Source organism: Petaurus breviceps, unplaced genomic scaffold, assembly GCF_028583685.1.
Source record: "Petaurus breviceps papuanus isolate PSGF00001 unplaced genomic scaffold, PetGlider_PUasm1.0 90919, whole genome shotgun sequence".
In the NCBI taxonomy this organism is placed as follows: Eukaryota; Metazoa; Chordata; class Mammalia; order Diprotodontia; family Petauridae; genus Petaurus; species Petaurus breviceps.
Window position 1 is genome coordinate 20,688,893 of NW_027187378.1, and position 12,022 is coordinate 20,700,914.

Sequence of the window (12,022 nt, forward strand, 5' to 3'; positions counted from 1 at the left end):
CAGTACCTCAAATTGTTTTGGGAGTACATGCTCTTTGTCATGAATTCCAGGAGGCATCAGAATTGGGGTTTGGGGAACACATACAGTTCTACCAAAAGGAGTGCTGATCATGAAAAGTTAAGACTTTTATCTTTGCTTCTTCACATTTGATGACTTTAATCCTATCCTACTTATGTTAGGAGAAACTCCCAGGCTGCCATTTTTGCAATGGTAGTGTTCATTATCAGAACTGTCTTCCAGAACTCAGATCACAGGATGAAGTATAAAATCTCTATTATAGTTAGGTATTATTCTTCCTTGCCAATGTTCCCATGTCAGCAAATGCTTTATTTATACCAAAAATTTGATTACTCTAATTCTCACCATTATTAGATGTATGTCCATAAAGTGAAGAGATGGTAGGGAGATAAGCAGAGTCAGTGTTTTCTCCTTCCTTCCTCATCTCTCATAACACTTTGTTTAGATGTTTCCTAGTATACTTAGGATACTTTCAATAAATATATGACATAGCCTTTCCCTGTTATCTTGTTGAGGTTATGGATTGTATTTGGGGGTGTGTGGTGTCTGCATTCCCATTAGTTAGCAGGCTACTCTATACAAACTCTACAAGAGGTAGCAAGACCGAAAGCCCTGTACTCTTCAAAAAAGAATCATTCTCATAGACAGATAAGAACATTAAACTATACTCTACCTAAAACCATATTATTGAAGTGAAGCAGAAGCTTACTCAGCAATCCAGCAAATTCAATATCATCTTGAAAAAAAAGTTGATTTGGATAATACATTGCCTATTATATATCTCCACCTGGAGTCCTGCTAGCATCTCAAACTCAACACTTCAAAATTGAAGTCTTTCTCTTTCCTCAAAAACCTGACTGATCCTCCTCCTAAATTTCGACATTTCTTTTTATGGCCCTTTAATTTTCCCAGTCATTTAAGCTACAAACCTTAGAACCACTTTTGAGTATCCCTTCTCCCAAACCCCTTTTCAGTCAGCTGCCAAGTCCTCTGGATTCTGTCTTCACAATATCTCTTCAACCTTTCCTTTTGCTTTATCACTGCTACCAACTTAACTCAGACCCTCAACAACACCTCCTCATTAAGAGGTGTCTCAAAAGTGGAATGGGCTGCCTCTGGAAGTAATAGATTTCTCATCATAAGAGATCTGCAAGCAGAGGATAAAAGACCATTTCCCAAGGATGTTGCACTATGGATTCTTGTTTTGTGGGTTAGGAATGGAAGCAGGGTAAGCAGTGAGTTGTGGATAAAAATTCCTGGGTCAGGGTTCAAGGAAAGACTGAAAAAAAATGGCCCAGAATCAATGAGTCAGTTGTACCTGGCCAGTATCAATGTACAGGATAACAGGAGTACTGAACTGAAGGAGCCAGAAGTACAAAACAGCATCTAGATTAAACGCTAGGATAAGAAACAGCTTCATATAGAGTCATATGGTCTAGGGCATAATGAAAGCTTGATACCAGAATGACAATTTCTCTCCGACACATTTCCCAGCACTCAATCCCTTTACTGGCATGTATATTTTATACCCAGCTTTGCTTTCCAGCTTCCTTTAAATTGCAGCTGGACAGCTCTTGTCCTTACCACCAGTTTTACTCCCTAAGAAAATACTCACCTAGAATACCCCACCAGGCCTTCAGGTTTTCCCACATCCTGTCTTTGGCTTTCTTTTCTTCTCTTTTCTCTCTAGACCTCTCCTCAGCAACCTCATTCACTTGCATGGCCATAGCCTGTAGGCAAATTATCTCCTAAATCTATATCTCTAGCACTCATCTCCCTCTCAAACTCTAGACTTGCATTTCCAGTTACCTGTCTACAGGATATAACCCTCATGCTCTACAAGCACCTCACAAACTGATTTTATTATCCTTCTCTAAAAAACTGTTCCTTCTGCCTTTGTTTGTTCGTCAGTGGATGATGACAGAACCAACTTCCCCACATTCAAAAACTTGGATTTTTCCTTCTCTCTCCTCTATCAATCAGAGAAATCAGAGATTCTTGGACATGGAAGGGAATTCAGAAACTAGGTGATCTAATCCAAAACTGAACAGCAAGATACTTCTACAACTTCCTGAGAAGTGGTCATTCAGACTTTGCTTAACGATTTCCACTGAGGGAAAATCACTATACCTGCCAAGGCAGTTCCTTTGCTTTTTGATAGCACTCATTGTTAGGAAAGGGCAGCTAAGTGGCAGAGTGGATAGCGTGATAGACCTGGAGTCAGGAAGACTCATCTTCCTGAGTTCAAATCTGGCCTCAGATACTGCCTAGCTGTGTGACCCTGGGCAAGTCACTTAACCCTGTTTGCCTTAGTTTCTCATCTGTAAAACGAGTTGAAGGGGCGGCCAGGTGGCTCAGCGAGTAAGAGCACCGGTTCCAGTGTTGGGACAACCTGGAGATCGAATCCCGGGCTCAGACACTCAGCACCACACCCAGAAATAACTGGCCGGGTAACCTTGAGCAAGTTACTTAACCCCAATTGCTTAAAAAAAAAAAAAACCGAGTTGAAGAAGGAAGAAGTTGAAGAAGTATCAAAAAGCTCCAGTATCCTTGCCAAAAAAAAAAAAATGCCAAGTGAGGTCATGAAGAACTAGACACAACTGAACAACAACAAAACATTGTTAGGATGTTTTTTCCTTATGAAGAATTGAATTCTGCCTCCTTACAACTTCAATCCATTATGACTCCTAGTTCTGCCCTCTTACATAGCCAATGCAATACCCATAGAAGCTGCTATGAATATGCAGACATATTTCCAGGGTTGAAAACCAAAACATAACAAACTCTTTCTCAAAGACAAAACCAAGATATTTATTCAGATACCAGACAGCCAATTCCACCATGGTAACAAAGTTTATACACACATCACCAATGCAGGGACCAAGCCTTCCCTCCCTTAGGCCTCCCCATAACCAATCTCCCCTAGGCAAAATTCCTCCCTCTCTCACTCACATTCACCTGCTCTGACTCAGCTCTGCCTCACTCTCTCCCAGTTCCACTGTTTGGCAAGCTCCTCCCACCATGGGTTCCATGTGACTCAGGCTCTATCACAGCAGTCAGCTGGGCCCAAGTTCAAAGCAGATCATATAAGTATATTAAGGGGTGGGAAAGATCTTCCCATTCCATTAGCATTACACCTCTGAAGCCAAACAAAATAATTTTAATCTCCTTTCCATAAGATATACCTTTGAATAGTTGACAATAGCTATCATGTACCTTTGAGTCTTCTCCAATCTAACAACACTCAGTTCCTTCAACCAATATTCAGCTGACATAGAGTCAAGGCCTTTGGGCATCCTGGTTATAACCTCCTGTGGGCACCTTCTCACTTATCAATGTCTTTCATAATGTGCAGAACTGAATGCAATGCTTCAGATGCAGTCTGATCAGGAAAAAATACTACGAGAAAATAACCACCCATCTTCTGGACACTATACCACTCAATGTAACTTCAGGTTTTAATTGTTATTTTAGCTAGCATGACACTGTTCTTATAAAGTTGACATTTTTAATGCATTTTATAGTACTTTACATTGGTTCTATTTAACCTTATAACATTTAGCCCAATGTTCTAAATTACTGAGTTCTTTTTTGGGATCCTGACTTGGACATCCATGTCTTAGCTATAACTCTTAGTTCCTAGTATAGTATTCTTTAACCAGCACTTAATAAATATCTTTGCTTCTTGGTGCCTCTCATATGTTTTCATGCTCTGAATTATGTACATCTGTGAACATCTCATGCTTCCTGTTAAGCTCTAAGCTTGCTGGTGACTGATGGTGACATATGTATGATTTACATACAATAAATTGTATGTAAACATACAATTATCTTTGTATTGCCCGTATCAATTAGTTCAGTGACTTGCACACTTAATAAATGCTGAATGAATTTAATTGAGATTTGGAGGAGTGGTGATACAACTTTAATGCAATTATCTCCATATGGTCCTTATTTCACCAAGGAATTACACAGCCCTCTGCTGTGAAGTCCTGTGTCTAACCCACAAGCAATCACTGGAGCTCAGAGTTTCCAGACTGAACAGAAGGTGCCTCTTAAAGATGGGTATCATTTGTTCCCATAGCAAGTGTGGGTACATAACTGGTATTATGTACCTGCTCTGTCCAGCTGTATGTACTGGGAGGATTCTAGATCTACAAGGTAATGTAGATCTATCTCAAGATAGAAACACAGACACACAGAAGGTAAGAGCCGGAAAAGACCATCTGTTTCAATCACCTCATTGTACAGACAAGGGAACCAATTCCTGACAGAGGGGCTATGGTGAGGGAAGAGCAAGGAAGACTTGCCCAAGGTCTTTCAGCTGATACTCTAAGACTTAGTCCAGAATACTTTCTTTCCTCTGCTTTGGAAGCAAATGGTCCAAGAATTGTCTGGGCATTTCAGTTATCTTTCTCTGACCACTTTACTGGTGCAGTATTTGTTCTTGGATCTTACCCAGTGTCATACTCTTTTCCCTGACACTGTACCCCACCCTACTTTATCCCTCCTCCTCAAAAAAAAAAAAAAGGTGTCCAAAAATAATTCCCAGGTCTTCTGACTACAAGTCCAGAATGCTAATCCACTCCCCTCCCCTAGATACCTCAGTTTTTATTTACACCCTTCTCTACCTTCTCACCCTTAAAAAGCACATATTCTTCACCTCTATTCGACATGTGTGTGACAACACTGCCCAAAAAGGATTTTGCCTGATAATGTGCAGTGTGGGCAGGGAGAGTGATCAGAACTCAAAGAGAATCTATATTTCTCGCTTAGGGCACAGTGTTAGATTCCCAACCCCTTAAGGATTCTTCTTGTCAGCTGCTGAGACATCTGTATTTTGATTATGTTTTCTAGCCTCTTTAAAAAAAAAGTTTTTATCTTAATGTTATTGAATGTATTGTAATAAATAGCAACATATTCAACATTAAAATGAACCAATAAAAAGCAGCTTGTGTTTTATATATTAAGATAAAAGAGTGTAAAAACAGTTCAATGCTTTACTGCAATCCATGAAACAAAAGAAAACCTGTTATAACAGGTTTTCCTGTTTTTTAAAAACTGAAATTTTAAAAAGTGAAATCACAAATAACAAAAGATTTTTTTAAAGTGAGATGGAACAGTTAAAATAATGATAGTATTTGAATTGCCTTAAGAAGATTCTGAAGAACATCTGGTAAGATAAGGTAGTGGAGGGCGGAGCCAAGATGGTGGCATAGAAGCAGGAAAACTCTGTGAACTCCCCCTATAACCACCTCAAATACCTATAAAATATGACTAAACAAACTTTAGAGCTACAGAACCCACAATGTAACAGAGAGAAACAAATATCCCACTGAAGGCAGCCTGGCAGGCTGGCAGGAAGGGTCCATCACAGCATGCTGGGAGCTGAACCCAGCCTCACATTAGCCCACGGTTTTAGCCTCAGAGCAGCCCCAACCTGGAGCAGACTTTGGGAGAGTGGATCACCAGCAGCTGTGGCGGTTTCCAGAATTATCAACCCATAAATGCCAAAGACAAAGTAAAAAGTCAGTGTAGAACTCTATTGGAACTGGGGGGGGGGGGGGGGGGGGATGGAGGAACAGGTAGGGCCCCTGGCGCAAGAAGTGGTGGAGGCGGCAGTCTGCCATTGCCACCATGGGTGCTTCAGAGCTCCTGGCCTACAGATCATAGGGGGACCAAGTGAGCATTCAGAGGGTAATTGCTCTTGCTTTACTGTTCTTAAATCTGGATTGTGGTCTTGGGTGGATGTCCTGGAGTGTATGACCAGGTGCTGGAGCTTGTGGGGGCTTCAGAGAGGGCACCCAACTAATAGCTCTGGCAGTGTGAAAACTCCAGCGATTTGGGACAAAGCTCTCCTCTCTGGAAGCAGAGTTCTACTGTGGCAAAAAGCTCAAAAGTCAAGTAATTGAGTGGCAACATGAGCAAGCAAAGGAAGCAAAGCAAACACAGCAGTCAAACCTTAGATTCCTTTTTTGGGGACAAAAAGGATCAAAGCATGGAATGGGAGGAAGACAGTGAAGTCAGAACTCCTGCACCAAAAGCTTTCAAGAAAAATATGAACTGATTACAGGCCACGGAGGAGCTCAAGAAGGATTTTGAAAATCAAGTAAGAGAAGTAGAGTAAAAATTGGGAAGAGAAATGAGAATGATGCAAGAAAATCATGAAAAGCAAGTCAACAACCTGACTGAAGAATGAGGGTATCTTACCCTATAGGAAGGTAGGGGAAAAAGGGACAAGACGGGGGATGATAAGAAGGGAGGGCAGATTGGGGGGGAGGGTAGTTAGAAGCACACACTTTTGAAAACAGACAGGGTCAAAGTAGAAAATAGAACAAGTTGGGGGCAGGATAGGATGGAGGGAAATATAGTCAGTCTTTCACAATATATCCACTATGAAAATGTTTTGCATAACTACACATGTAAACCTATATTGGAATTGCTTACCTTCCCAGTAAGGGTGGGTAACGAGGGATGAAGGGAAATCATCTGGAATTCAAAGTTTTAAAATCAAATGTTTTAAAAATATCATCATCATTATTATTATTATTATTTTTCACATGTACTGGGAAATAAGATATACAGGCACTCGGGTATGGAGATCCATCTTGCCCTACTGGAAGGTTGGAGGAGGAATGGGGGAGGAGAGAGCAGATTGGGGGAGGGGGTTTTCAGTGGGATCACTGTTTTGGGGTGGTGGGTAGGGGAAAGAAGGGGAGAAAATTTGTAACTCTAAATCTTTTGGAAATGAATGTTGTAAACTAAAAATAAACATAAAATTAAAAAAAAAGATAAGGTAGCAGACATTGAGGCTTTCTCTTGAGATGAACTTCCAAGCATTCAAACTCTACTTCAGAGAGCACAACTCTAATGGTTGGGCCATGTAGCCCAAATGCCAAACATATCTTTACCAAAAAGACAATTTACAGAACACTCATATACAAGGCAAGAGTTCCCATGGAAGTCACATGAAGCAATACAAGGACACTTTCCAGGTCTCTCTGAAGAACTTTTGTATCAATTCCGAGACATGGGAGACAGTAGCACAGGACCACCCAGCAGACATGCCTGTATCAAAGAAGGTGCTGTGCTCTATGAGCAAAACAGAACTGTAGTAGTACAAAGGAAATGGGAGATGAGCAAATCTAGAAACATCTCCATTCTAAATGTTCAAACAATTTGTGCCTGTCCCATGTTAGAGCCTTCTGAGCTCGTATTTGACTGATTAGCCACAGATGGATACACTATTCCTGACTTCAACACCATGATGTTATTGGTCCCCTTCAAGTACAAATGATAGTTCAACAGCTTGACTAGTAAGCTAGAGGGGATTCAGTATTAATTGTATTCTGGCTTTGCTCCTTACTCTGTAACCCTAGTTTAAGTCACTTCACCTTCTTAATTTGACCTGCTATGAAGAGAGAATTAGAAATAAAGAAATAAATTAAACATCTAGAAGTAAATTTTTTATTTATGTTGGGCCAACACAATAAAAATCACACTTTTACCTAAATTAATTCAGGTATTTAGTGCTATATATATATATATATATGTATATCAAACTGCCTAAATAGAACTGTTAATCCCATTGATCTCCTGTTTACTATCTTCCCTCTGGGTTGACATGATGCTACTTTCTTTTTTGGCTCTCCAAAGTTATCAGTGATCTCTTAATTCAAATCTCGTAGCCTTTTCTCAGCATTTGTTATTGATCAACTTCTTTTTGCACATGATCTCCTTGTGAGCCCCTTGAGATTTTGCCTTTCTTTGTATCTCTAGGACTTAGCACAGTGCCTGACGTACAGCAGACACTTATCAATGTTGACTAAGCTAATATTGTATTCTCTTGTACTGATTTACTGTCCATCTGTACACCTTTATCAGTTTTGTCTTCTACTATGGGCTTCAAACAAAGACTTCAGGAGTGAAGAAATACTGGCTTTGGAATCAGAGAACCTGGGGTTTGAGCCCCAATACTGCCATTTACTGTGTGTCCTTGGGCAAGTAACTTCACTTGCCTGACTCCATTTCCTCCACTATAAAATGAGTAATAATATTTTCAAAAGCCCCTTCACAAACTCTGAGGACCAAAGAAGATGCTAAATGGAAGCTCATTTGTAAAATACAAAGTGCTACATAAATGTAGGCTAGGATTAAGTGTGTGTCACCCTTCTTCTGTAAGACCTACTCTACAACCACATACATGATCACCATTTAGCAAATCACTTTTAAAATAATAATGTTAGATTAAATACAAACCCTGGCAAAGTGGTCATTCCCAAGAAGTGTCTGCAAAAGAAGAGGCAGCTGTCTTTCCAGATGAAGCTTCCGGCAGAGCTCTGTCAGGTCCTCTTTGCCCAGATATCCCGTGCCAGTGGTGTCACAACTGCTGTAGACTTCTTTGAGCTGGGACACATATTTACTCTCCTCTTCTTCGTCCATCCCATAGCAGCCTATATATCAAGGGGAGAAAATGAAAAAGTAGCACATTTAGATAAACTGCTACACTCTTCCCCCTCACTCACACTCACACACACATGCGCGCGTGCACACACACACGCACACATGCATGCACACAATTTGTCAACCTAATTTTACAACCCATCAGGAAGTGATATAAAGCTCTGTATAGAAGCCCTCCGTAGTGTTACAGAGATAGGAAAATTCTGTTCCCCTATGACAAAAGAAATCAGAAGAATGCTATTGTGGCCCTAGAAACCAAACAGGAACACTAAATCCATAGAAACATTGAATTTAAAGTTAGAAGGGAACTTAAGAAATCATATCATCCAACCCCCTTATTTTACAAATGAGGAAACTGAGGCCCAGAAAGGGCCTTAAACCAGAGTCACAGAGTAAGGAACAGAGCCAGAATACAAACCCAGACCCTCGGACTTCAAAGTCAGTGCTCTTTTGCTATGTCATACCCATTATTCTGTTGTAAAACAATGAGATTGATAATGTTTACTAAAACATCATTCAAAAGGGTGAAGTGTTATCAAAAAAACAGATTGACCAGAATAACCTATGGGGAAGAAATACCTTAGATCTCTCTCTCATTTTTGCCTGCCTATCCCAATGGAAGTTAACACTCAATATGTCCAAAGCTGAAGTTATTCTCCCTAATAATTACCCTACTCTCCAAACTGTCTTATTTTTATTGATAGCATTACTATTCTACCAAGTACTCAGGTTTCTAACTTCAGAGTCACACTTGACACTGCCTCTTCCTCACCTATCATATTCAATCAGTTGCTAGTTCCTACCTTCACAGTGTCTTTCAATTTGATTCCCATCTGTCCACTCATATGGACACAATACCAGTCCATACCCTTAACACCTCTCACTTGGAATATGGAAAGAGTTTCTTTCTTTCTTTTGCTTTTGGGAGGGCAATTGGGGTTAAGTGACTTGCCCAAGGTCACACGGCTAGGCCAAATTTGAACTCAGGTCCTCCTGACTCCAGGGCTGGTGCTCTATTCACTGCGCCACCTAGCTGCCCCTAGAAAGAGTTTCTTAACTGATCACCCTGCCTCCAGTCTCTCAGTCTGTCCCCTCTCCAATCTATTCTCCTCATGCCTCCAAAATAATCTTCCTAAAGCATGAGATGGGCTCCATAACCCACCTGCTAAAAAGCATTCACTGGGTCCTTAAAGACTCTAGGATAAAATAAAACCCCTTAGCCTGGTATTTAAGGTCCTCTACAATCTGGTCCCAACCTTTCTTTCCATTTTTATTTCCTATTTCTATTCTCCAAGTACTCTGTGCTTCAGCCAACTTGGCCTGCTAGCTCTTCTCTAAATTTTATATACCATTTCTCTTTTCTACATTCACAACAGCTGTCTTCTACCAGAATGTCTTCCATGTCTATCATGACTGTTATGCATCCTTCTCACCCAGGAAAATCGATATGCTCCAGTAGCTTTCTCATTCTGGAAGATAATTCCATTCTTGTGGCCCCTTCCTAATTGGTCAACTCCTCCCAAAACTTCCATTTTAAGGAAAGTACCAGACTAACCATGTTCATTCCTTCATTCCTCTCTGGACTGTACTCTTGACTCTCTGTACTTTATTTTTTCTCCCATGTCACCCCTCCCCACCTACATACTCCATCTATTTTTCAGCTTCCTTTTATGTGTCATGTTCCTCCATTAGAATATAAGCTTCTTGAGGACAGGGACTACTTTTCTTTTTGCTTATATTTGTATTGCTAGCACTTAGCATAGTATCTGGCAAACAGCAGGTTCTTAATAAATGCTTATTGATCTGAATTGACTTTTATGGTATTCATACCTTCATTTCTACCTTTCTACAAGGGTCAGGTCAGGCATCACCTCCTCTGTGTAAATTCTTATCATTGCCCGAAGGTGGAAAATCTTTTCTTCCTCCTCAAATTTTCCTAGAACATTTTATCTGGATCTTTTCTTCCCTCTAATCATTCCCTTGTATTATATGTAACCACAACTGTGTGGAATCCTTACTCCCAGATGAAGGTAAGTTACCTGAGGGCAGAAACTGTCTTTTTTTTGTCTAGCATCAAATAAACATTTGTTCCCCTATGACAAGTAGTGGGGAAGCAAGCACAGAAGTGACAGTTTCTGCCCTCTATTCTACTGGAATAGTAGAATCTGTTCTTGCTCAGAAAGAGAACAGTGGATGTGGGGAGGGAAAGTGCTATGAGCGGTTTTCTTTTTTTTTTTTAATGAGACCAATTCTAAGTTAGAATTTCAATTGTGATATTTTAGTAGTTCAAGTATGATATTGCAGTGACTGGACAAATTTGAAGTTCTTATCTGGCTTTTCAATATAAAACTTGCAGATATGCATATAACATGGGGTTATCTTTCCTGCTTGAATATGATGTTAGCACTGTGCTACTCCCAGGATGAGCAGCTAGGTGACGCAGTGAATAGAGTACCAGGCCTGCAGTCAGAAGACTTATCTTCCTGAGTTCAAATCTGGCTCAGCCATGCACTTGCTGTATAACCCTGGGCAAGTCACTTACCCCTGTTCGCCTCAGTTTCCTCATCTGTAAAATGACCTAGAGATGGAAATATCAAACCAATATAGTATTTTTGCCAAAAGAAAAAACAACAAAAAAACAAACCTAAATGAGGTCACAAAGAGTTGTATACAACTGAAAATGTATGAACAACAATATTTCCAGTATATGCAGATGGAGTTGAAAACACCTGTGGCAATGTGGAAGTAAGAAATGATCATTATCCCAAACAAAAACCCTGTGGGGTTGGGCAGAAAAAGTCTGTTCAATTATTAGAAACCAGGGTATGACATTAATGTGATGTTGCTGGAGTTTTGAAATGGTCCAAAGTGAATAAAATGTCCATAGCCTTTAATAAAGAGATATTGTGCTAGACAGGTACCCCAAGAAAGTCAATGATTTTTTTTTAAAGTGTCATATACAAGACATTTATAGCAGCATTTTTTTGTAGGAGGAAAGAACCTGAAAACAAAGCAGATGCCCATCAATTGCGAAATATCTAAACAAGTTGCAATGAATGAACAAATGGAGAAAACCATGGAAATATATCAGGGAACTGATGCAAAGGGAAAGTAAACAAAACCAAGAATATAATACACATAAAACTATGTGTAATGCACACATGTAGTTAAGTATAGTATTAGGAAATGATGGAAACAAAGAAATCCAGACAAAACTATTCTAGAATGTGTTCATAACCCATAGAAGAAAAAACAACAAAACAATCAAAATTAAAAGCTAAGAAATTATAATGACCAAATGTGGCTCCAAAGAGTAGATCTAAGAATATACTCCATTTCTTCTTTGCAGACACAGGGGATCTATAAGTGATATAAAACAAAAGATGTCAATAAATTTAAAAAGTTAAAAATACAGAGCATAGAAATCAACTAGGACAAGCATCCATGAGGCCACAAAGCCTGCCTCCCTTATATTCGATCAATTAATCGAGCATTTATTTAATTGCCTTCTATGTGTCAGGCATTGCAATATGCCTGGGAC

General features: G+C 39.8%; 1 protein-coding gene across 4 annotated transcripts in view; it reads right to left on the reverse strand.

Moving 5' to 3' along the window:
- The window catches only part of NINL (ninein like), a 188,856-nt gene that overhangs the window by 116,694 nt on the left and 60,140 nt on the right, over positions 1-12,022 (reverse strand). For all 4 annotated transcript variants that reach the window (XM_069075549.1, XM_069075548.1, XM_069075550.1 and 1 more), the window contains exon 2: positions 8,278-8,471. In XM_069075549.1, the coding sequence (XP_068931650.1) occupies positions 8,278-8,460 (183 nt within the window). In that variant the 5' untranslated portion in view covers positions 8,461-8,471. The remainder of the gene's footprint in view (positions 1-8,277; positions 8,472-12,022) is intronic.